This window comes from Sordaria macrospora, chromosome 5 (genome assembly GCF_033870435.1).
Source record: "Sordaria macrospora chromosome 5, complete sequence".
Lineage (NCBI taxonomy): Eukaryota > Fungi > Ascomycota > Sordariomycetes > Sordariales > Sordariaceae > Sordaria > Sordaria macrospora.
In genome coordinates, this window is record NC_089375.1 from 1,475,207 (window position 1) to 1,498,922 (window position 23,716).

The following is a 23,716-nucleotide window of genomic DNA, read 5'->3' on the forward strand; positions in this document are numbered from 1 at the left end:
TGACGTTGGGCGGTCTGAGGCATACTGATAGGCTTACAGCGGACTAATGGGGCTAATTGGAGGCTGAAACGATGCATTTGTGCCGTCCTGTGATTGCAATTGGTTCCTGCTGACAGCCTCCCAGAATCAAGTCAGCCCTTTAAGCGTAGCGTAGGACAGGCGGTTTCATTGTTTGGTGGCTTGGGAAGACTCCAGGCCAAGTGTAGACAGCAGCCCAGAGTTAGCCCGGAGCCTCGTCTTGAAAGCAAGAAGTTAGGCAAGTCCTGTCAGTTCTCACGTCAAATATGTCACGGGGTCATACACAAAGTGTGGTTGTAGCACCGTGAAATGGTAGTTTAAACAACAAAGCTTAAACCCGTCAGACCGTTGCGATGTTCAGCAGCCCCGAAAAAGTTCGGTGAACCTCCGGTCTTGTGCTGCACCGCCACAGCTCAGGGGTCTGAGCTGTAAGGCCTCCAATGTGCTGTAATATCTCGACCACTGTTAAATGTTCAAACGCTATTACATGAAGTCTTCGCAAACCCGACTTTTATGCATTCGGCTGTGTTCTGGTGATGTGCCCGGGTCGATCCGCCTCTCACAGGGTCGTCTGTGTCCACGGTCAGAGAGACCATGTCCAACTGGTCGCTTTCGAAGTGACTGGTCTGATTCTTTTCCAGTGTGCAGTTAAGAGAAGGCGCCTTGTGGTTCGCGCACACTCGGGCGAGTATGATCTAGATAACCAACATAAAGCCTAGCAAGCATAGCTCTTAGCAGGCGAAACTTAAAAAAGCACACGTTTATCTCCCAGTCCGAAAACGACGGGCCGCGTAGCCTAGTGTCCACCTGACCATAACAGGAATCGATATCGTCGTCGGCAGATTCAGAACACAGCCATCATCCATCAACATGACTTCCCTCTTAAAAGAGCCCTCGGTAACTGGGCAAGGGGAGCCACTGCATCAACCACCATTTAAGTGCAGTCCCTCTCGAGAACCTGCAGTAACAAGCAAGCCGGCCCAAGACCCGTATCTTCAAGGCCAACTCAACAAGCGAGTGGGATTTGACGACATCAAGAACAACACCCACGAGGAGACCGGGTGGGAGAACAGATCATTTGCACCACGACGCTCAGATACAACTTTCTCAATCTTCTCTCAAGCCTCAACAGCCATGACCGACACTACTGAGCCAGACCACTTCAGTCCGACCACTGCCTTTTTCGGAGCAGCGAGCCTTTCTCAACATTCTTCATCGCCCTCGTGGGTGGAATCCCGTTGTGGCCCACCCGGTCCAATGGCATTTCATGCTGGGATACATATGAGACCGGAAGCAGGGTTGGAAAATAATCCGGTGGATCTGACGACAGGACCGACGAACTACATTGCTGAAGATTCATCGTTGCCGAAGCACATGTTCTCGCCGAGCTTGAAACCGAGACGAACATTCCGGGAAAGGGCAAAGCTTATAAAGAATTTGCAACTCCCAATGCGACATCTGCCCGAGTTCAAAAGGAAAGACAATATGAGCAAACATGTGCTGTTCCAGGCCGACCCTTCTTCCGACGCCACGCATCCTGAAAAGCCGGTTGTCAGTCAGATCACCGCAGGGTTACGGTCAGAGTCCGCAGGCGATTCGAGGGTTGTCTTGCCGGTCCGCCTGAAGGAGGATTCCGGTTCAATGGCACCAAATCCAGAGCCATCCCGCAATCTCGAATTGCCAGACCTCAAAGGGATGCAAAGCGATGAAGGGGCCGACGGAGACATGCAGGAAGATACGAGAGAAGAATTAGTTCCGCAAGATGTCGATACACCCACGACCGGGAACGGGTCACCGTCCGGAGGGCTTTCTCCGTTGATTATGACCCCTGGCCCCGATGAGCCGGAGGACATGGAGACGTCCCAGAGTCCCATCTTAGACTCGGGGCTCATCCAAGACGTCTGTGAACAAATTCTCAGGCAAGCATTTGACACAGAGTACGATGACATTGCGCATACCGATGCGGCGGTCGACGCGTACAACACCGTCAGCTACTGTCTGGATGAGCTGTCGAGGATTCTTCCGGATGACAGTCTGTTCAACTCCGCCATTTGCATCCAAGATCTGCCTCGCGGAGCGGGTCACCTTGCGCCGGCCCGGCAAGAAGGAAGCGGCTCAAATTCTGGAATGGGCCGCTGTGGCGGAGCGAACAATGGGTCACAGAAGAGGCCGAACGACGACGGTAATGGGTACCCCAGCCGGAGACCTGAAGACGGCTTTAGTTCCGGAGATCGAGGCTTTGGTGGGGGCAATAATGATGGCGGAAATAAGAGAGCGAGAATGACGACCGAGTCGGAGGGACAAGGATTGAGCTGTCCCTTCCGCAAGAGAAACCCCTTGAAATTCAATATCCGCGACCATCAACAATGTGCTGTCCGGCCCTTCGACGATATGACTCATCTGAAGTAGGTCTCACGCCTGTCTTTGATGGTTGACATGAAGTGCTAACCTCCTGCCTAACTAGGCGCCATATCAAGGACCTCCATAAACAGAAGACGGGCTCTGTCTACCACTGCCCTAGATGTAAAGAGGAAATGCAGTCTCGTGAAGCATTGGATGCGCACATTGCAGTGCCTAATGACAGAATCTGCAGCCCACAGGAAGGATCCGCGAGCGGCAATCCGGAGGATGGTATCACCGGTCGAGTTGAATACTGGCTTAATAACCGGAAGGCAAATGCCAAGATTGACAACTGGGAAAGTCTCTGGCGCATATTGTTCCCTTCAGACGATGTCGTACCAGAACCTGGTGAGTGTTTGTCCATGCCCTTCTGTCGCTAGGTATATATATCTTGTTGCGAACTGCTTTGCTGATACCGGGAATGTAGATTTTGTGGCCCCAGTCGAGCGGGAAGAGTTCTACGGAGATTTGAAGAACGCTCGCCCACAGCTCATAGAAATCCTGACCTTGAACGGAGAACTGAGTCTTTCGGAAAGCCAACGGTCCGATCGACAACACATGGAGCAACTTGCTGACATTTTCTACGGCCATGTTGGCCAAGTCTTCCAAAACTCCCGCCGCCAGCCGATGAACCTGGTCCGCCGCTGGAAGAGTGGTAAACGTAACCCGAAGGCCGAGAATCCGAATCCGGCAAGCCTAATAAGCCCGGCAATGCAGAGACAGGGCCGAGGACAGGATCAACTTACGGTTCCCAGGCCGATTGTCAAGAAACAGGCCACCACCGGCGACGGCTATGGAGGCAGCCTAGCTTCTTCTCTCGAAACTATCAACAGCGCTAAGTCATGGGCGAATGTAGGTCAGGCGGAGCTGATGGCGACGAGGGCGACGAGGGCGACGAGGGCGGCTCCCGGCTTGACTGGTTCGGGGAACGTGCAGTCGGGCCAGGTACAGTTCGCGCAGACGGGTGCCGGTGTGATCGCATCGCCCTTGGGTCTTCGCCAGGATCGACAGCCTGATTTTTTCGCAACTCGGAGTCCAGTCAATCCGAGAACACCCGTCAGCCTTCAAGCCGGTTTTGACGTTTATGGAAATGGGGTCGGCAACTCGAACCAGCCAGCTCAAGTCACCGCGTTTCACCATGGTCGACAGGATCTGGTAGATCCAGGGATCGAGATGGTGAATCATTGTCCTCCGGCCCAGGGCATGAACGGATTGAACAATATCCATCGAGTCAACATCGGGGGAGTGTTCGGATCGTCGCCACAGCCGCAGCATTCGGCTTATCAACAACAGCCCGGACACATGGCGCTGGCCAACCCCGACGATGCTCAAATGCCCATGAGAGAGATGTATGCTTCCAATTTCGACTGGGGCTTGAATAGTAGCGGAGTGGATCTGTTACAGCAACAGTATCAAGGGGGTCATTCGACTTTCTGATGACAGGATGTTCAAGGTTCATTATGGGCACTGATGGATGCTCTTGGGTGTTGAGGGGCAGTCATCGCCGGTGGTCGGTGACGACACCCAGCCCATAGGAAATGCGGATGGAAGTCAAGGTCTCAGATGTTGAGTCAAGTGACTGGGATAACATTTTGGGTGATAAAGAGTCAGATGTTCAAAGAAGAGAAAACATGGTCGGATTGAGAGGTGTCATTTTTTCTGTGGGATTGTGTTGTGGTCAAGTTGAAGAGGAGAGAGCGATGCGGTGTCAGCTTACATTGCGCTGTTTCCGTGCACAGACCAACCCCGCCTTCCCGTTGCTCCTTCCGTTCAACGAACAGACCCGGTAAGGATAAGCCTGCGCTATAAGGATAACCGATAGATACATACATGGAGTGCCCCCTCCTTCCAGTTCAAGAAACTCATTCTCTTTTTCGTCTTTTCGCTACTTCAGACATCGGTTTTTACTACAATATCAAGTAAAATATCGACACACCTTTCACATTTTTGTGCCTGATTGCTAAGCACTTGCTCACCATGCAAATCCGACACCCCTCTCCTTTCGATCTTGATGTTATCTCTCTGACCAACAACTTCCCGCTACATACGTGGCTGTGATCTACTAGGCTTTCACCAACCTCCATTTCAACTGGACATACTTCGTCTCGTCCACAACATAGCATGCCGTGTAGTCCTCCGCCTGCACACGCCCATCCTTCGCATACTTGAGTTGATTATCGACATAGTATACCAAGTCATTGTCCCCCCAAAACACCTTTTGCCCCATTTTACCTGAGAGCGTGAGTGTGAATTGGCAGCCATCGACCTTCACCAGTGGGACAACCTTTCCGTTTGCCAAGTCGGAAGGATACAGTGTCCATTTGCCCCTGACGCCGGCCTTCCTGACGCCGGAATAGTAATCGACAATCTTTTGGCAGTCGGCTGCCAAGGGTGCGGAGGTACCGTAGCTGAATTGGGGCCTGCTCTCGTCCCAGCAGAAGTCTTGTACGCCGTCGCTGAGGCTGTATTCTTGCCAGTCCACTCGCTTGTGCTTTGTGTCTTTGGAGTCGTTGGGAGACTCTGGGGTGAAGACGATGTTGGGGTTTTCGGCAATGGTTATGGTGCTGCCATCGGGGAGCTGGACCTCGCGAGCAACGAGGCCATCCGGGATGGCTGTGAAGCCTGTGATGGCAGAAGAGGCAATGGCGGCGGCGGTTGAGAGCCCAACCAGAGCCAACTGGACAAGAGCGCGGAGACTGTGGGTGGACATGGTTGCTTTTGGGTCTTGTTGAAGAGGCGAGTCGGGTATGGCCGAAAGTTACTGACGAATATTGATCTGTTCAGTGTGGACTCCGTTGCTGAGAGTGAAAAAACATGAAACTGAAGGCGATGAGAAAAGGGAACAGACGCTACTTATGAACAAGACAGGTAGTGAGTTATATAGGCGTATTTCTCGAGTTTTGCTTACAAGATCATCGTCCCGTCTAAGGCTCTCTGCGGGCTGGCCCCCAGCCAAGGGCCCCCAATACACCTCGCTTGATGCACGAGAGCAAACAAACAAGCAGGTATATGGAGCCATTTCTTCGGTTGGCAATCCTTCGCTACGGAGAATACCACGACAGATTGCCAACTGGACCCCATCAGTGATCCTTCACATACTTGGCGCGGGGATTCAGTCTCGATATTGAAAATGACCGTAGCATTCATCAACGCGAGCAAACAAACCGACGGACGGCTTGTACCGTAACATCAGGCCTCTTGACCAGCATGGGTGTATAAGTGAAGAAGTTGCTCATTCCATCGGAGGAAAAGCGTCACACAAGAATACCATAATCTCTACCATGGTTTAGAGTCATATTTTGTTGGCGGATGCGGTAAGATAGATGATGTTGTGTTAGACAGGCTGAAGATCAGAGGAGCAGGGAGCGGGGACCTTGGCGGGTCGCTCTTGTGTTTATGGAATCTGATTACAGTTAGTACAGTACCTTACTCTTTCCACACGCTCCGCTTCCCCACAGCTTATTACATTGTTTTGGCACAATTTACCCCACATCTGGGGCACTGCACTAACACTTACATGCACTTTGAACATCTTGATTCTGGCAGGCGCGGTCCAGGCCGCTCGACCATGTCACGCATTGCCGCTCCCGTGTCACCCACTCGACTGTTCCAACCAAAAACATCGACTGCCTACGGTAGGTATTCTGGTATTCTAGACTTCCGTCTCGACAGAGAACACAACATTCCAACAGCCACAAGCGGCCGCTCCAATCCATCTGAACATGGTCAGCAAACCGCCAAAAAGGCAAGATCCTCATCCCTTGACATTTTCACGATATCGGCGATGATTATCCAACGATATGGCAGCGCCCAGAATTGAGGCCTCGAGTTGCTGGGTCAAGGTACTATCTGTCTTCCATGCCCTCCCCTAGCCTCATCTATACCCGCATGGGTGTATAATAAGCACATGCTAATCATCCATCCTCCTAGAGTGTTCGCCCCTATATGTCCCGCCATATCCCGCTTGCAGTATAGCCGTACCAGGGCTCGGCAAACATCACTCGAACAATACTGCGCCACGCGTATGCCGAGAAGCCCAATTATGGTTCCCAAGGTGGACGGGATCTCAGTCTCTTACTTCGACTCGTTTTCTCGATTGCATACTCGCTGATTCTGCTATCTTTCTTGTCCGACAGATTTGTACGGGCGTTGCCGAGCTCTGGTTCTGTCCTTCGCTTGATGTCGCCAAATATCTCGCTCATGTCTTCAAGCGATTTGCCTGTGCCGAGGAAGAAGAGCTTGTGGTCAGCTATGTCTACCAACATCAAAAACCAAGGTATCTTCCCTTACCTCTTGTTTCGGGACACGTGATGGCAAACACAATTGTGCACGTCGCGTTGTTGAGGATAAAGAAAATCTAGCGTGCCGTCAGCCAGGTCATCAGTCTCCTTGCTGTCAAAACTCTGTTCATACGTAATACTTCCAGCCTACTGCAGCCAACGCAATGGGCGAACACTGAGTTATAATCAAGCTGGTGGAATAATGCAGGACCTGGGCTACAGCATTTGCCTTCCCTCTCAATTCAGTGGTGAAGACCTCAGGCCTAAACACACTTCAGGTCAGCCATGCACGATCACCATAGGGCAGGACTATACCTACGGAATGATCCAAGTCATTGGGCCCAGAAGAGCTGAGTAGTTGGCCGATACAACAAAGATGCAGGCGATGAGTCCGCGCTGAGCTGCCTCAATTGTTGGTAGCCCTGGTCGAGCCGGAAAGACAGCGGCGGTGATGGTGATAATAAGGTAGCAGAGTGACAAGAGCGAAGCGCTGGAGACCAGGATCTTCTTTCGACCGATGCGATCCACGAACACTAGGGACGCCAGGCACGCCACCGGAGCCACCGATCCATATAATCCGCTTATGAGAAGCTGCTGACCCTGATTGTACTGCAGTGTTGCATAGATGGCCGGTTGAAAATACTGGATGAAGCTGATGCCACTCAGAATCGCGGCCACCCAGACAAAAGATCCGACAAAAAGAGACTTTCTGAAGGCCGGTGTCTTGAGGAGCTCTGCCCAGGAAAATCACCCCGGGCCTGTAGCTCGAGTGCAATGTTGGCTTGCATACGCCTGAACTCTTCTTTGCACCACTCATCATTGGATCCGTTGTGATGGTAACTGCGAAAGGCCTTCTCGGCTTCTTCGTGACGGCCCTTCAGGCACAACCATCTTGGCGACTCACTGATGAAGAGGACTCCTACCCCAAGAGCGAGGGCTGGAATGCTCTGGATAGCAAAGCCGGCCCTCCACTGATTGGGGTTATGCCACTTGCCTTCCCCTACTCCCGTCCACAGGGCGACAAAAAAGCCCCAGGCGCACACTGCAGCGAGAAAGAAAATCAGTAAGTCTCAACCACCTGTTTGGGAATCGGACGGCTTTACTCATCTGGGTAACTGCGTTTATTCTTGCCCTCTCATGGGTCTGGTGAAGAGTTTGTGAGCAAAAGTCTCGCATGACTCACCATAGAAGACCGTACTCACCTTTGCAATCTCTGCTCCAAAGACCGGTGCGACCCCTGTGATTGTACCGACAGCATATCCAACGAGCATGCGGCCGATGATGAGCATAGAAACATGTGCTGCGCCGGTCATCAGGGCACCCCCGAGGGCCCCACAGGTGCACCCAAACGCAATCGCTTTCCGTCTTCCAAGCCTGTCGCTGGTTATACCCACAGAAGCACTTCCAAGCCATGCTATAGTTGGCTTAAAATCAGCTCACGGTGCCCCCATCACCCCCCGAGTTTCTGAAAAAGTGAAGACTTACCGTCTGCCTGGTAAACTGACACAATGGCTCCTCGGAGAGCCGCATCAGGATTGTCGAAGTATTCCAGAAAAGAGCTCAGAGCCAGACTTGGAGTGATGATTCCCGAGGTCACTGTCATTAGAGTTCGAGTCAGCTAATTGCATGTACGAGCCTGATACAAGCTACTCCCAATCCGTAGAGGAAACCGCCGAGCCCCAGGAAGATGGAAGTCAAGAATAGCTTTGTGAGCCATGCTTCTGTGATCTGTCCTCCCATGTTTCACCTCTCGGAAATACTTCCTGGATCAAGTGACAACCGGAACTGAGAGAAGAGAGCTTCTGATTTAATTAAATGATAACTTGACGGTAAGCCCGCTGGACGTTATCTTTACCGTTGCATTTTAGTGTTACATGGAAACAATCTTATGCGGACTTGGGGATGTTAGATCTGCCAAACTGCCGGTGCCATCTGAGCGGGAGGCTTTCAGCTAACAACGAACCCCTCACGCACCTCTCTTCCCACACACTGTATTCAGCCTAGTGTGAGGAGAACCGATCAAGCAAGGAAAACTGTTGTATAGGTCGACGGGTCACATCAACTCGATAAAGGACTCCGACGGCAAATTATTCGACATTGGTTGCCAGAATCCTTTCTTAAGCAAGGCATGGGAAAGATCAACTTCTGCTCCCATGATTCGTCTCCAATGCACCATACGATCCAAGACTTTGTTCAAAAGGAAGAGGTCACCGCCAAGATGATTGGTTCTATTATTCTTGGCTTGGTCCTTGCCATCATACTGTCATTCTTTGGCCTCTCATTTCCAGCGGTATGATGAAGACCTATATTTGACACAAGAAACAGCTCGCTAACTCTCATGTGAGTACCTCAGCTGCGGCAGCGATGGACACTTCATGCACACCGTTCACAACCCCCTCCAGGACCCAAGACCATCAGGACCGGTATTCAAAAGCCATGGCTCTGGTTCCAAGAGCTCAGCAAGGAGTATGGCGATGTCGTCTACCTCCAGATGGGACCGACCCCGACCATCATATTGGGTTCCGCCCAGGCAGCCTGGGAATTGCTTGAGAAACGTGGAGCCATCTACTCATCCCGTCCACGCTTCATAATGGGCAGCGAGCTCCTTTCTGGAGGTATGCGTGGTCTGATAGCCCCTTACTCGGCCTTCTGGAGGCGTTGGCTTAAGGCCTTACACAACGGGTTTATGCAGCGCCAGAGTGAATCATACCGGCCGATCCAAAATCTCGAATCCAAGGTGCTGATGCACGACTTGCTCACGAACCCTAAGGAATTCCGGACACATCTTGAGCGTTATGCTGCTTCGGTTATCGTGACGGTTACCTATGGAAGAAGGGTTGAGAATGTTCGGACTGATGCTGTGGTGCGGGCCAATGCTGAGGCTATGGACCGCCTCACGTCGGTCAAGTATGTTATCCCCAGCTCTCGAGTTTGTCAATGCAGCTTCTAACCTGTAACCCATGGCATAGTATCCCAGGCAAGTTTGCTGTGGAACGATATCCGGCCCTCAAGTATGTTCCAAGCATCTTTGCGCCATGGAAGGCTGAAGTGCTGAGGCAACGGCAAAAGGATATTGACATGTATCTCGGTCTATTGAACGAGGTCAAAGACAAGATGAGGCGAGGTGTAGCAGTTGATTGCTTCACTACATACCTGATCAGCGAGCAGATGAACCATGGCATGAACGATCTTGAGCTTGCATATGCTGCTGGTTCACCGTTTGGTGCTGGAGTTGAGACGGTGAGTACGAGCTTCCACTCCACCACTTGAGGGCATAGTCTAACATGCGCTGAACAGTCCGCCGGTTCTCTAGCCAGCTTCCTCCTCGCTTGCGAAAAATTCGGCCAAGACTTTATTCCCAAAGCCCAAGCCGAGTTGGATCGAGTTGTTGGCAGCGACCGATTGCCAACTTTTGAGGACATGGCGTCGCTTCCATATGTTACTGCTATCATTTCAGAAACGCTGCGTTGGCGACCTGTTGCCGTTCTTGGGGGCACACCCCACGCTAGCATCGCGGATGATACGTATAGGGGCATGTTTATACCGAAGGGGAGCACGGTTATTGCGCCTCTTTGGAGTAGTGAGTTCCCTGTGTCCTCTCTTTTCCCATTTGCCGATTTTCTTCGAAAGCGGCTGACATATGTCTTCTACTGGTTCAGTTCACTTAAATGAGAATGACTTCCCTGATCCGCATACGTTCTTGCCGGAACGTTTTCTCGGGCAACGTGAATATCCCGGTCCATTTGGCCACTGTGCCTTCGGATGGGGTCGCCGTATTTGTCCCGGCATGCATTTGGGACATGCTTCGGTGACTATCAACATCGCGCGCATACTCTGGGGGTTCAATGTTGGTCCAGCGAAGGATGAGCGCGGTGAAGATATTGATGTTGACATGTGAGTGGATTTGTTTCCGAGTTTCTGCCACCATCAATCATGGCAGGTGAAACTAGCATCTTGATTCACCCTCAGCTTTGCATTTTCCGATGGGTTCAACTCAAGTCCTTTGCCGTTCGAGTGTTCCATCACATCTCGTTCAACTAAGCACCAGAGAGCCATTGAGCGGGAGTTTCAGGATTCCTTGCGGGAATTGAAGACATATGCCAATTGACTTAATGAGTGACAAGTGGTTGAACTCCAGGCGCTGGTCGTGCTTCTAACGTCATTTTCTCCGCTTGCACTTCCGACTGTTATGACAGTTTCCAGAATGAGAAGTCATCAAAACCCATAACTGATCCCCCAGTGTGACTGCACTCATCAGTCACATTTTTCCTTTAGGAAGTTCAAGCCGCTTCCCTCCTCACTCACTAGCCCAACAACATACGAATAATCCAGCAAAATTGCCTCCTCGCCCTCATGGACTAGGTATGTAGACTCCAAGTCTGATATGGGATTCTGGTATTTCAAACCCATACAAATGAAACTTCCGGTGGGGTGCTGACGTCTATAACTCCGTAATTGTGCCTTGAACGAGAGGAGTGCTATCCAGCGTTTGTATCAACAAACGTAGCGACAATGCGAGAGGGGAAAAGCGTCGCTTCCGGCTCTGATGGGCAGCATTGCCCTCGTCACTGGAGGGAGTTGAGTATATCTTTCTTCCCATGAAGTGGCAACATGACAGAGTATCGGTCTCTCCTGAGCTTATATGACGATACTGTTAGACATAAATTTCCGACATTTGAGCAGCCGAAATCCAAGACTCACTTGTATCGTGTATTGTGACGGTTTTAGCAGTCCTTGAAGCTCTTTTTTCAGTTCGTCGGCGGTTACAGCGCAAGCAGGTATTTCGACAATAGAGCCGACTCCGTCTGGGCCATCAAGATATTTTGCTTGTCCCATGACGGCCGAGAGCTTTCCCGTTCTGCGTTGTAGAACAACACCCATTTCTTCCCAGGACTAGAGTCTGGCCGCAAATGCACTAAGAGGTACGTTTGAAAAGATTCTGCTCGTTTGAGGTGGCCTGCGTGTGTTGTGGCAGAGTTTGGTAGGCTAAAAGGAGTAAGAGACAACAAGGGCTTAGAAGGGGTAGAGGCTCAAGATGTTGTCGCCGTAAACAACACGACCATCATGGAATTAATAGCTTTCATCGTGTCAGCCCAATGCCGTTCCTTTCCGCCTTGTAGGTCCGTGTCCAGCTCAAATAGGTGGAACATGGGTCTGCTGTAAAACATGCTAATTTGCGACGCTACTATTATTGGATAGTCTTACGCCCTGGTCTATATTGAGTGGGTGAGCTTTACAGGGTCAAGTTCAAGGCTCTGCTTGCTCTGAATCAGCTTTGCGACAGTCAAGTCGATTTGCAAATCGATGAAGAACTGCTCTTACCATGGGTTTGCGTGGCAAGGGGGACGATGAGTGTGACAACGTGAAGCTCTGCGGCATTCAATTGAGTGGCTGAACCACTTGAGGTCTTGCACCTGACCACGTTGCACACCCAAAACAAGGAGTTGCTAGGGCTGAGGAGGCCTCGTTCCTAATAAATTCGTGGGCGCAGGCCGGATCCTCGTATGGGATTGATAGGGGCCACAAACTGGGATGGCGGTGGCAGTGAGGCAGTGCAATACCTGCATAGAGGGCCACCACCCATATATTCTCGATCTTGCGCCACTCTCACGCATCGAAGTGGCACGGCATTCGGAGAACTGCGTGTAACCCACACAATCCTGCCTGGCTTTATAAGGTATGGCTTTCCTCTGCAAGCAAAGAGTCTGACGAGTTGTCAAAGATTGCTGCCCTCTTCCCAGAACGGCTTCTCATCAAGTGTGCTAACCTCGAAGTTCCACGTCACAGAGATTCAGTACGATGATCCCAAAAAGGTGATATTTGAGCTTAGTGGGAATACGGCTTCAAAACGCGCCGATAGTATTGGACCGGCGGCTCATATCCTCATTCATGTTTGAGGCGAGCACCTCACCTCTGCTAGCTCCGAAGTGTGGAAGAAAAGTGAAGAGACAAGTGGCCATTCAAGGCTCTTTATTATAGGTGTTGTCTCAAGGCACTTACCACGGCTCACTGGGACATCCAATGCATTGTGCCCTTTTAGTCGACTGTCAGGGCTTCATGAATGGTCGAGGCAGACTTGCAATGAGGCTTAACGCGGGATGGCTGTTACACAACAACTAATTCACAGCAAAAGGGTCATTTAGGTTTCAAAAGCAAAGCAAGGCTGGAGAGAGGCCACCATTCACAGCATTGTGAAAGAGGCCAGAATAAGGCTTTGTGCGCCACAATACTACCCAGAAGACCGGCGAATGGTGGCTTATACTCGAAGTTGTCTCGCGCGTTGCTAACATCACCCATCCCGTTTCATTTTCGAATGTGGATAGGAAGATACAACATGGTCATGCAGCCTGATGAGCACATCCAACGCACACCGAGGGCGCAGTCACGGTTGTGTATCAATGGCCCCTTATGCCGACTATACACATTGCTGATCGCTTAACAGGTCCCAAGGCATCCAACTGTCAATAATCAGCCGCAAAATGTGAATGGCTGAGCAACAAGGCTCTAGATCTGGATGCCTTATCATAGGGATTTTGAAGAGCCTCCTCATATTGCACCCACCATTTTTAGTGCTCAAATGGGCCGCGGGCCATCGTGAATCTCACTCCTCATTGCTTATTTACCCTGCCAGACCCACCGTGCGTCTGTCATATTGCACAATGGAGTGAAACAGAACAACGGTGCTTGTCGTTCATACACTTGACAAACTTCACCACGTCGGTTGAGCACCTCGTCACTAGTTGCTTTTGTTGGAGTATCATTCATTCTCAACTTCGTCTTCCTCCCTCCACCATATACACGATTTCTCGTTCCCTTCCTTTAATCTAGCGCCACTCTTCGCGTATCCTTGTTATACCCAAGCATTTCTCCTCCTTTAACTCAGTCAGCTTAGAAGGTTCCTAGGCCAACACCGACATCTCTCCTGCACGACATAAGGCCTGTTACGTTGACACACACAGCGCATAACACACACAACGCATACACCTCGCCACTGAGCAGCCTCTAAGATGGCTCCACGAGCTAAAGCTGTCGGACTAGCCGATCCGCATGTCGACATATGCTTCGATCGTGGCAACTGTTACTACGACACCGACCATCCATTCAAGAGACGAAACACCGATATCAAACCACACGACGATGGGCTGGAGATATTCCGCACCGTTCGCCGCGAGCTTGAAGCAAGGATCATCAAAAAGGGAAGCAACTATTTCATACCTCGGGGTTGCCTACATGACATATTCACGCCTGGACGTCTCCTTGCGGTGGTTCAACAGTTATGGAAGAATATGTCAGGGCATGATCAACAGAGCTTTTGTCAGAAGGTTCTCTATGACGTCCGTTGCTGGAAAGTGTTCCTTCTGTTCATCCTTACAAAGCATCACAAACTATTACCCCAACTCTGGAAGGAGGAAAGCGACAGAAATGAAAAGCTTCGACTGTCGGATCGATGTTTACCTTTGAAGTCCATTGACAGTGAATCTGGCGAGATCAAGTGTCAGAACGAGAATCATTCCTTCCACCAATTTCCCGGCTGGGAGGAAGAAGACCTCTCTCATTGCCAGCTCCACTCCTTCGAACAAGCCAGTTACGCTCTCAATGCTGTTTACTTCAAGCTTCCCACGGACGGGGAACAGAATCATGTCCACTACTGTCTAGGCCCGAAGGATGTCCTGCCATACACAATCATGCCATCTCGTGCTCCGGACTCTCCTTCATCCGATAGGGGCTTTCTCAGTGAGCGGGCTGACTCACCTGGGCAATCAAGCAACAATGGCAATCCTAGATCTGACACGGACCAGGACGACAATCTTCACGGGGGGTTTGGCGAGGTAATGAGGATTATCATTGATCGAAGTCACTTTGACTTTGGTCATCTTGGAGTGAGTTGCAATAAGCGCTTCCATTTTCTCCCTCGTATCTCTAGGCATTACCTCCCTTGGGCAGGTGCTAACTCGTATTACAGTCTGATAACGGCAATAACAAAGAAGTGGCCTTCGCCCTCAAGAGGCTGCACGCGTCCGATAAAGAGGCCTTTGACAAGGAATTGGCCTCCCTGATTAGTGTCAAGGCCCAGAAAGGGACTCATCTCATCAAGCTTCTCACCACATTTTCTGTGATTGAACAGGATGGCGGAAATGAAGTGTTTTACCTGCTTTTTCCCTGGGCGGAAGGAAACCTCTGGAAGTACTGGAAAGTGCACCAGCCCAGAAATGAACAGGAACGCCTAGCCCTCGCTCCGTGGATGGCCCAACAATGCCACCAACTGGCCATCGCTCTGCTGTGCGTTCACAATGAGAGACAACTCACGCTGAGTTACTACGACATCTTGGATGAAAAAGGCGAATTATACGGGCGTCATGGCGATATCAAAGCTGAGAATGTTCTCTACTTTGAAGCTGACCGCACGCTCGTGCTGTCCGACTTCGGACTTGGCCGCCTTCACACCAAGTATTCTCGGTCCAACGCCGACCCCAAAGCTCTCGAGAGGTCAGCAACATATCGAGCACCCGAATTTGATCTTCCTAGAGGCCGCATCTCTCGAGCATGCGATGTTTTTTCGCTGGGATGCACGTTTCTTGAGTTCGTTACATGGCACGTTTTGGACTATGACGCTGTCTATAATGTTTTTCCCAATAAACGCATGGACGACGACACTGTGTACGGATTTGAGACGGACACCTTCTTCAAGATTGAAGGCGACATAGCCATCATCAAGCCTCAGGTGCGCGACTGGATGGAAGATTTGAAGAAAGACAAGGAAGACAAGAAAGCATCTGAGTACACCAAGCAGTTCCTCGACATCATTGAGCAGATGCTCAATCCGGACCCAACAGCCAGAATCAAGGTTTCGAAGCTCGTCAGAGAGCTCGGGAAGATCAGCAGGGCATGTGAGGACGATAAAAGCTACTACGGTGGTGAGTCCCCGTCCAGAAGTTATGTCTTCCATTGATCAATCACCACAGGCGTCGTTCTAACAATCCGTGCAGATCAACTTTTGTGAGGCCTCAGCCCAGAATCTACCTCTGGGATATCTTGAAAGGCGATTCATTTTCCACTTCCTATCTGTGGTTAACAGAACCTCAGATAATGAGTGCCTGGGTGACCTGTAAGGCGTTCTGGAGTTCGGTCACGCCACGGCGAAATCGCAACAACTGGCTGCACACATCCAAGTAAAGCGCCTGGCGATCATTTGGAGAAAAGTCTATATGGAAACCTTCTCCTTCATTTTTCTTATACGTTTTCCCCATCATTGTTGCCTACATCTATGGGCACCATGGGACGGACCATGCCCTACAATACTCTTAGTTTCTTGGCAGAACGCCTTGGTATATGGGTCGGTTTTTGTTTTCTTCTCAAGTTCGCTTGCTTTTGATGCTTTCTCTCCTTACAGCCCCCTCCTAGATTGCCTGTTAAGCTTTGATATCCCCCGAACTGCTAGTAGTGCGAATAAACCGAATTCTCAAGCTCGTCTATTTCATTCTGTACGCGCAAGCCACACTTAGTTAGCAGCAGAACACAAAGACTTCGTCATTCCATCCGGTAATCTCGCAGTTTTGAACGAACATTGCTCATTTCTCTAGGAATAGCCACAATCCACCGATCTGCTCTGACCTGTTCCGGCTCACACGTAAGTAAATGCTCAAATCGGAATCCCGACCAATCGGTTATAGAGGGCATGGTACGTACCTTGATCTTGTAATTCCCTTCTCCGAACGTCTTGGTTAGAGCCTGCTTGAGCTTGAGAGGATCTCGGTACTTCTTCCGCAGAACATGGTTATGCAAGAAGAGTGGCTGGACCAGTGCGGGCGGAGCCTGATGAATGATCGCGGGCGACGATGAAAGCATGGCGTACGGACGTGGCGGCTGGTGAGGTGTACGGTGATGGTGATAGAGATCAATTTTCTCAATGTAGGTCTAACTCCAGAAATCTTCTGTTCATTTAATCAGACTGAATCGAGATATGTGTCGTCGGGTATCGAGTGTAAGTGTTGTCGATGGATTCAAAAAGCAGGGCTTCAATAAAACCCTGATGCCTAAGGCAAGCAGTAGGGCAAAGGAAGAAAAGTGATCAAGCCTACGGCCGAGAAAGAAGACATTTTAGGTCACACAAACCATCTCGGTATAATCGGACGGTTCTCTGCAGATTTTCTCTCATTCAGAAAATACAGACATTCCCGGTTAGAGTCAAGTCGCCGGGCAAATGAGAAGCAACGAGAAGCATCCCACCGAAGGAGTAAGGCGGTGATAGTGAAATGGCGTTACGACCCCGCATAGACACTAACATTACTAGCTGAATCCTACTCTCTTGGGATGTACACAACGTCGTGCTTCGCCACGATTTTCTGGTTGACGAAGAACCAATGGTTGGCTATAGAGCTCCCAAGTCAGCTTGCATGGGGCACACGTGCAGAGTAGGATATCGTGGCGAGGCAGAGACAAGACGGCAGAGGAGGAATCCCTACCATTCCTCTCATCCGTGGAATTGTCGTTGTTACATCGACTGTCGGATTACACCACCTCACTTCCTCAAAGTGTGCCTGACAGTCAGCCTCCTCAAACGGTCATATTCTGCAATACTTGCCACAGAATTGTGAGACGTCCGGCTCTTTTGGCGAGCATTTTGACCGAGTCGGTTTAAGAACCACCCGGAGGCGCCGCTACCCTGGTCGGGTTTGTCCATCGTCACAAGATCCTCAGGCAAACAAGCACCACCACTTCACGCCTCTCGCTCAACATCGCCTCTCACAGCCCTCGTGTGTCATTGATCGGAAATAAACAGTTGATCGTAGCGAAGATGGACTATGACCGTACTTCACTCGAGTGGTCCAACCGCGACTTTTCCAACTTCACCTGCGAATTTCCAGACGAGAAAGCGACGATAGTGACGAAACTCATGAATGAGGAAGCAAGTAGTTTTTGAACGGTTAAAATCAATGTGGAAAATTCAGAAGTTATTGCTAACTTGTCGGCCACACTTTACAACAGGGTCATCCAAGCTTTGACATCAAGACACTGAGCACCAGTGAAGAATGGGAGACTTGGTTCAAGAACGTAAATGACCCTTCCGAATCAATCATCAATTCAAAGAGATCTTCGCTATTTGATGGATCGATTAACGTCCCATTTTGGTCAGGCTGTTCTGGATTTCCTCCCATCATCCGGACATCCAGGTTCTGGCATATGTGCTGTGTAAGGAAACGAGAACTTTCCTATACTTCCACCTCTTTTCCTTCATGTAAGCCCTTGTCAACGAAAGGTTAAAAGCAATGGACGTCTCTTATTGACAATATAACGCAACAGAATCTTCAACAGGGTCAAGCCAGTCTTCGACGATGACGATGAAGAGGATGGCGCAAACACACAGTCACCCGTGTCCTATCTCCCTTTCAACAGCGATGATATCCTCTCACAACTCGTGCATGAGTTTCATCTCCACCCTAGGATCACCCGGACAATTGGCAGATTGACCTGCTACTTCTCTGCTCAACGTCATTACTCCGACGACGACGATCTTCCCAAGGGAAGTAAGGAGAGAAGACCGATGATAAGTATGGTTCGACCAGTTCTCAAAGGACAAATATCAAACGAAGTGGACTAACTTAAACTCACTTCCCACAGCGTGTACTGCGCGTACTTCGTCGACATTACCAAACGACATCGCTTTGTCAACGACGTACTTCACTGAGAATGACCTCGATCTTGCGGTGTTTTACGGATGCAATGAAAAGCAGAAGGATGACATAGTAAGAAGAATCAGATCATGTGATCTCAAGCACAACCACCCATTACTCCTGCCCGGCTTGTTCTTCGAACTTGAACGTGTTCGCCTAGTAGACCAGGTGGAGGATCTTTTGGATAACTTCGAACTTCGGAATAACTATGAGTACAACCAGCTTGAAAACGTCGGCGGTACCAGAGGCCTTGACCTCGACATGGACAAGAAAAGAATGACAGACGTGTTGAAGTCAACTTACAGGTCCAGGGAACTGGTAAGCCTGATAATGGCCTTGAAGAGACAGCTGAAGAAGTTCGAGACGGCGATGGATTTAGTAGAAGCCAGTGTCAAGGAATCATCTTCACTTACCTTCTCTCCACGCTGTCTGACACGCATCCCTTCGGCAACTTTATCATCAGCACCTGGGTCAACAACAATCTCCCGCGCTACAACTCTGTATGGCGAGGAGAACCACACGCAGCAGGGGCCACCCCAGCAGCTTTCCGGCGCATCTAGCTATGTAAGGCTAGAAAGAGCAGGGAAACAGATTCGGGAAAGGTTGCAGGACATCATCTTCGAGTTTGATGATAAGATCAATGACTGTCATCTCGTCAAGGACAATATGTCGCTAACGATGCAAACGGTACGAGTAACGGATAGAAGAGTACAACAACAACATCACCGAGTGTATGGAGCTAATGGAACAACGCGTTGCGCTTTCTAGGTCTGGAGCTTCTTCTCACTCCAGGACAACCAGACGAACCTGAGGCTGTCACGACTTAACACCAAGCTAGCGCACGCAAACACCGGTCTTTCGGAGGAGATGAAAAAGGACAGCTCGCAGATGCGATCGATTGCCCTGCTGACAATGATCTTCTTGCCCATGTCAACCGTTGCGGTACGTCGCATGTGTCTCCTGCAAAGGCTCACCAATGTTCGATGAGTTGTGAACAAAGGCAAGAGACAAAGAAACTGACGGCAACTTGCACCTTCTAGGCGATATTCTCAACAGACTTCTTCTCGTGGGATGCAGAGGGAGGTCAGACCGTTGTGTCAAAGTACTTCTGGGTGTTCATCGTCGTTGCTATCGCTCTCACCTGCATCGTTGTTGGAGCATGGTACATGGCCACTCTGGCGAGAGATCGCAAGGGCGATCGTCAATGTTGTATACGCTTGCCATTTAGTCTGTTCGGCAGCAAAACTGGAAAGAACAATGGCGGCTTCCAACCCCACAAAACATCGGGCGGAAGGATTTTTGATGATGAAGAGAGGGGCATTTCACTTGATCTAGTCTAGGAGGAGAAGGAGTGGACTTCCCTCAGGTATTACCTACCCATAGCATAAGTACCTGTAGTCACTGCCAAGGGAAGATGCAGTTGATGGGGTGAAAAGGGGCAGCTGCATGCGAGTGTCCCCATAGCCGAGGTCAAGGCCCGCTCAAGGAATCTCCGTCGAGGAAGGCATAATCAAGATTGCAGGCAGCAAGAAAGCGCGGGGGGTTCACATAATCGTCTAGTGCTCTTTCAGTTTGGCAAAGCTTTCGGGTAACTCGGACCTCAATGAAACACTTCTCTCCCATTGCACCTGGTTGAGTTGAAAATGAAGAGTGTCTTCCAGAATCAATCTAGATCGGTAACTGCGCACGCTCGTCCAAGTCTGCTACCCCCATGTGTTCATGTTCCTCTTCTACTTGCTGCTAGCCTCGATGTCCGCCCTTGGAGGATGCAACCAAGAAACCCGGTTAAACCACAAGAGGATATCTCCGGTAAAGTCACCACTGGCAGCTTTGGAGCGGTCGATAAGGCCGGTGGTGGTGGGCTGCGTTGGGCTGGTGGCCCAACACCAAAGAGCAGTCACATATTCAATCTAAAAACCGGATCCTGGAGTCTTGATATCAACACCAACGACTCTGCGTCAGCATGAGGTGAGCGAAGCCAAGAAATCTGTATCATGAAGATTCGTCTACACAATACTCAGGCCTGACTAGCAGCTTCCAGATCGTCGTCAAGGCAATATGCCTTCGCAGCCCGCTCGGCGTACAAAAATGTCTTCTTTTTCCGCGAATCCGAGCAACACCAGCCGGGAATGACTCCAAGGAACTATTTTTACATATGCTCCATCAACAGCGTTATTTTGATGATAGCTTCATCAATATCTCATCTGGAGGCAAATGCGGACTGATGGCAGTGATTGTGGTTAGTATCCTGCTTGACCCTCCAGCACCAACACAAGACGCTCACCCATCAACAACAACACACAACAATTGCCCACCTCAAGGTAATCTCATATCAAACTCTCAATGTGAAAGATACCCCAGTCAGAAGTTTGACTTTATCCACAAACCCAAGCGCGAGAAGCACCTGAAGCCCAAGGGGCGACCATTCAGCAATGCCACTGTAGCAGTCCAAAGTCCAAAGTCCAAAGCCCAGAATCCAGCATCTCGCTCTCGACTCCAGTTTTGCCACTTGCCGCCCAGATCATATGTATATACATACTTCTCATATGTCTGAAAGGCCCGAAGCGACTCAGCAGATACTGGTTGAATGTTGACAACGGACGGAGCCACCCAATCGGCTTGTCTCTCCCACACCTCCACGCCCACGGACGGCATGCGTTCTTTACCCCATGGGAAACCCCAGCACCCCAGATGATGAATGCTTTGTGCGAGCTTCAATCTACACGTTTTCCGAACTGTGTGGAAAGTTGGTTGCGTCTGCATGCACGTCACTTCGAAGACATCGTCTTTCTGCCTCTGCCGCTTTTGTGTTGATTAGAGATACATGCTTTCAGGGGTGGGAACATGATGGTGGTGGTGACATGGTGAATACAGGCGGCGCCCTGTAGATTGTCTTTCCCACCAAGGAAGGAACGTATGAGCAGACATGACCTTCCTGCTTGAGTTTGACAGACAGAAATCGTTGGAGTGGCTAGTGGCACCGAGGATGTATAGCAATATACCAGGCGTGGCCACTATTTATCCGGTTGGAGGCTCATTTCACCCGCTCCAGACCTCTTCCTTCTTGTCTGTCAGTTCGACAACCACAAATGACCCTGGTCAGTCTCATGGTCCAGGTTGCTTCCATATGTTTCATTTCTATCACTGGGCTTGGCTTCCACTTTCCATCACCACATAACGGCATGACCATAAAGAGAGGCAAACCAACCCAACCCACCCCCATCAATCATCTAAAGGAAGATCACAAAACAAAACATACCTGGTCCCCCGGAGGAACGGCATTTGTCGACGAATCCGGCAGTGGCTACAATAACGTTTGGAACGTCTGTAGGCCAATCACTTATATTATACCCAAATGAGAAGAAGACCTTCGGCCTTGTTTCTGTAGCATCGGTAGTTCGAGCCTGAAATCATCCTACGTCGTGGTAGGAACATTGCCAACCTGGTTGCGGCTGGCCACGGTTTGATCACGGTGTTGGGGTGTTGAGGGAGGGAAGCCGGCTGGTGGAAAAATTGGGAGATCAGGATCAGAGGAAAGGGGAAAAGACGATCGGTGCTCATGTATAAGTGCGTCGTGCGACCTCGCGATCCTCCCTCGTCCTCTTTGCCCTTCTTTTCTGTCTTGATACCTATCTTGTGCTCAGCAGTAACAAGTCACTCCCGTCTTTCTAGAGCTGTTACCTATCAGCAACAGTCGCTTCATCACCGGCCAGGCATACCCGAACCGACTCTCAGTTTGTATTGTTGAAGAAAGAAAGAAAAGACAATATGCAGTCGTGGGCAACCCTCGCCGCCGGCCTAGCGCTGCTAGCCAACGGTGTCGTCGCGCAAAACATGTTGCGCTTCGCCTGCTCGCAGCTGGTCGTCGACCGCGTCGACCCCCTCGTCAATCCGGGCCTCCGCTACACACCCCATCTGCACCAGATCGTCGGCGGTAACTCGTTCAACCTGACCATGGAACCGGACTCGCACGACTTGGTCGGCCAGTCGACCTGCACGTCATGCAGCTTCGCCCAGGATCTGTCCAACTACTGGACGGCCGTCATGTTCTTCAAGGCCAAGAACGGCAGCTACCACCGCGTGCCTCAGGTCGGCAACGGCGGTCCGCAGGGCGCACTCATCAATAAAGGCGGTCTTGATGTGTATTATATCCCTAGTGGAAAGGTTACTGCTTTCAAGCCGGTGAGTTACTGCCCTTGTCTCAGTCTTTTCCAGACCATGAAGGTCCGTGAGTTACTGACATGAACCCCAGGGCTTCCGTATGCTCGCCGGTAACGCAGCCAACACCGACCCCAAGAAGGTTTCCTCCGGCAACATCTGCCACCGCTGCTGGACCTCGACAAACGAGGGTACCTTTGTCGGCGGTGCCCCTTGCACCGGTTCCGACACCGTCGATATTCCTCAAGATACCAAGTGCAAGATGATCCGCCAGACCATCATTTTCCCGACGTAAGTCTTTCCTTCTCCGCCTTTACATCCAACAGCAAGCCCCAATCAGTCCTGTTTTACTGGGACATAAACTAACTGGCAATAATAAAACAGCTGCTGGGACGGCAAGAACCTCGACTCCCCCGACCACAAGTCCCACGTCACCTACAGCGGAACCGGCGCCAGCGGCGGTGGTTCCTGCCCTTCCTCGCACCCCGTCAAGCTGCCGCAGGTCATGTACGAGCTCATGTGGAACGTGTCAAGCTTCGCCAACGATAAGAGCATCTGGCCTGATTCAGGTCCTGCGCTTATGTATAGCATGAACCTTGGGTATGTCCCCTATTTTCTTTTCCCTTCCCATGCACCTTTCCCTCTCTTTCTGTCGAACTGGTATAGGGAAAAGAGATGAGCTGACATGGTCAAAACAAAAACAGTGGCGCCGCCGCTCACGGTGATTACGTCTTCGGCTGGAAGGGCGATTCCCTCCAAAAGGCCATGGATAAGGGCTGCAACCTCAACAAGGACTGCCCGGCTGCTGGCCTGACTGCGCAGACTCCGGCGCAGTATAATGCTTGCACTATCAAGCAACAGGCTCCTGAGCCTGTTGATGGATGTACGTTGCCCTTTTTCTTTCCGTTTTCCCTCCCTCTTTAGGGAGCATAATCAAGACCAGCAAACTGACAAATGACGAAACACAGGGCTCAAGGCGATGCCAATGGGTGAAATGGCCATCAAGGCCTAGCTAGGCTAGTCATCTCTTTGGAACGCAACCGAATGGATGGAAGGAAACCTGGGCTCTCGTTCTTCATCAACTTGTTCGGTCGGTAGGTATAGCTCGTGTAACCCGTACAGTAAAGGAGCTATTACCATACCTTACCATACCCTGCCGAGCTGTTCCCTGTCCTCAGTTTCCTGTTT

The 23,716-nt window shown here is 50.6% G+C and overlaps 9 protein-coding genes across 9 annotated transcripts; 5 read left to right on the forward strand and 4 right to left on the reverse strand.

Moving 5' to 3' along the window:
• The first annotated feature begins 388 nt into the window (after positions 1 to 388).
• On the forward strand, positions 389 to 3,955 carry SMAC4_04117 (uncharacterized protein). Its single transcript, XM_003346636.3, has 3 exons — positions 389 to 2,423; positions 2,483 to 2,766; positions 2,846 to 3,955. The coding sequence occupies exons 1-3, from the start codon at positions 889 to 891 to the stop codon at positions 3,853 to 3,855; spliced, it is 2,829 nt and encodes a 942-aa protein (XP_003346684.3). The 5' UTR covers positions 389 to 888; the 3' UTR covers positions 3,856 to 3,955.
• Positions 3,956 to 4,171: 216 nt separating this feature from the next.
• Positions 4,172 to 5,245, reverse strand: SMAC4_04118 (uncharacterized protein). The gene has a single exon (XM_003346637.2). The coding sequence runs from the start codon at positions 5,126 to 5,128 to the stop codon at positions 4,481 to 4,483; it is 648 nt and encodes a 215-aa protein (XP_003346685.1). The 5' UTR covers positions 5,129 to 5,245; the 3' UTR covers positions 4,172 to 4,480.
• A 2,115-nt stretch (positions 5,246 to 7,360) lies between these two features.
• Positions 7,361 to 8,011, reverse strand: SMAC4_04119 (uncharacterized protein; the record flags this gene model as incomplete). Its single annotated transcript, XM_066090058.1, has 2 exons — positions 7,361 to 7,740; positions 7,882 to 8,011. The coding sequence occupies 2 exons, from the start codon at positions 8,009 to 8,011 to the stop codon at positions 7,361 to 7,363; spliced, it is 510 nt and encodes a 169-aa protein (XP_065947142.1).
• Positions 8,012 to 8,916: 905 nt separating this feature from the next.
• Positions 8,917 to 11,332, forward strand: SMAC4_04120 (uncharacterized protein; the record flags this gene model as incomplete). The annotated part of the gene is made up of 5 exons (XM_003346639.2): positions 8,917 to 8,988; positions 9,052 to 9,605; positions 9,668 to 9,938; positions 9,996 to 10,278; positions 10,358 to 11,332. 5 exons carry the CDS (start codon positions 8,917 to 8,919, stop codon positions 10,594 to 10,596), a joined length of 1,419 nt encoding a protein of 472 aa, XP_003346687.1. The 3' UTR covers positions 10,597 to 11,332.
• Positions 11,264 to 11,534, reverse strand: SMAC4_13796 (uncharacterized protein; the record flags this gene model as incomplete). Its single annotated transcript, XM_066091623.1, has 2 exons — positions 11,264 to 11,335; positions 11,400 to 11,534. 2 exons carry the CDS (start codon positions 11,532 to 11,534, stop codon positions 11,264 to 11,266), a joined length of 207 nt encoding a protein of 68 aa, XP_065947143.1.
• Positions 11,400 to 15,740, forward strand: SMAC4_04121 (uncharacterized protein). The gene is made up of 4 exons (XM_003346640.2): positions 11,400 to 12,375; positions 12,486 to 14,578; positions 14,662 to 15,613; positions 15,686 to 15,740. The coding sequence occupies exons 2-4, from the start codon at positions 13,706 to 13,708 to the stop codon at positions 15,697 to 15,699; spliced, it is 1,839 nt and encodes a 612-aa protein (XP_003346688.2). The 5' UTR covers positions 11,400 to 12,375; positions 12,486 to 13,705; the 3' UTR covers positions 15,700 to 15,740.
• Positions 15,741 to 15,874: 134 nt separating this feature from the next.
• Positions 15,875 to 16,762, reverse strand: SMAC4_04122 (uncharacterized protein). The gene is made up of 3 exons (XM_003346641.2): positions 16,386 to 16,762; positions 16,263 to 16,310; positions 15,875 to 16,178 (listed from the first exon to the last, which is right to left on the reverse strand). Exons 1-3 carry the CDS (start codon positions 16,542 to 16,544, stop codon positions 16,134 to 16,136), a joined length of 252 nt encoding a protein of 83 aa, XP_003346689.1. The 5' UTR covers positions 16,545 to 16,762; the 3' UTR covers positions 15,875 to 16,133.
• Positions 16,763 to 17,471: 709 nt separating this feature from the next.
• On the forward strand, positions 17,472 to 20,289 carry SMAC4_12726 (uncharacterized protein). The gene is made up of 7 exons (XM_024655567.2): positions 17,472 to 17,604; positions 17,685 to 17,750; positions 17,833 to 17,934; positions 18,000 to 18,247; positions 18,318 to 19,057; positions 19,139 to 19,312; positions 19,411 to 20,289. The coding sequence occupies exons 4-7, from the start codon at positions 18,241 to 18,243 to the stop codon at positions 19,708 to 19,710; spliced, it is 1,221 nt and encodes a 406-aa protein (XP_024511442.1). The 5' UTR covers positions 17,472 to 17,604; positions 17,685 to 17,750; positions 17,833 to 17,934; positions 18,000 to 18,240; the 3' UTR covers positions 19,711 to 20,289.
• Positions 20,290 to 22,138: 1,849 nt separating this feature from the next.
• Positions 22,139 to 23,540, forward strand: SMAC4_04123 (uncharacterized protein; the record flags this gene model as incomplete). The annotated part of the gene is made up of 5 exons (XM_003346642.1): positions 22,139 to 22,552; positions 22,623 to 22,819; positions 22,913 to 23,128; positions 23,233 to 23,411; positions 23,497 to 23,540. The coding sequence occupies 5 exons, from the start codon at positions 22,139 to 22,141 to the stop codon at positions 23,538 to 23,540; spliced, it is 1,050 nt and encodes a 349-aa protein (XP_003346690.1).
• Positions 23,541 to 23,716: the final 176 nt, after the last annotated feature.

What these genes read in the sequence shown, in the direction of transcription:
- SMAC4_04122 (XM_003346641.2), bottom strand. Translation starts at nt 16,544, where the DNA reads ATGCTTTCATCGTCGCCCGCGATCATTCATCAGGCTCCGCCCGCACTG. An exon ending in AAGGGAATTACAAGATCAAG is followed by an intron (nt 16,311 to 16,385) that starts GTACGTACCATG and finishes GAGCCGGAACAG; the next exon opens with GTCAGAGCAGATCGGTGGAT. An exon ending in TTCCTAGAGAAATGAGCAAT is followed by an intron (nt 16,179 to 16,262) that starts GTTCGTTCAAAA and finishes TTGCGCGTACAG; the next exon opens with AATGAAATAGACGAGCTTGA.
- SMAC4_04121 (XM_003346640.2), top strand. Translation starts at nt 13,706, where the DNA reads ATGGCTCCACGAGCTAAAGCTGTCGGACTAGCCGATCCGCATGTCGAC. An exon ending in TTGACTTTGGTCATCTTGGA is followed by an intron (nt 14,579 to 14,661) that starts GTGAGTTGCAAT and finishes CTCGTATTACAG; the next exon opens with TCTGATAACGGCAATAACAA.
- SMAC4_04117 (XM_003346636.3), top strand. Translation starts at nt 889, where the DNA reads ATGACTTCCCTCTTAAAAGAGCCCTCGGTAACTGGGCAAGGGGAGCCA. An exon ending in GACGATATGACTCATCTGAA is followed by an intron (nt 2,424 to 2,482) that starts GTAGGTCTCACG and finishes CTGCCTAACTAG; the next exon opens with GCGCCATATCAAGGACCTCC. An exon ending in CGATGTCGTACCAGAACCTG is followed by an intron (nt 2,767 to 2,845) that starts GTGAGTGTTTGT and finishes CCGGGAATGTAG; the next exon opens with ATTTTGTGGCCCCAGTCGAG.
- SMAC4_04118 (XM_003346637.2), bottom strand. Translation starts at nt 5,128, where the DNA reads ATGTCCACCCACAGTCTCCGCGCTCTTGTCCAGTTGGCTCTGGTTGGG.
- SMAC4_12726 (XM_024655567.2), top strand. An exon ending in TGTCGCTAACGATGCAAACG is followed by an intron (nt 19,058 to 19,138) that starts GTACGAGTAACG and finishes TGCGCTTTCTAG; the next exon opens with GTCTGGAGCTTCTTCTCACT. An exon ending in TGCCCATGTCAACCGTTGCG is followed by an intron (nt 19,313 to 19,410) that starts GTACGTCGCATG and finishes TGCACCTTCTAG; the next exon opens with GCGATATTCTCAACAGACTT.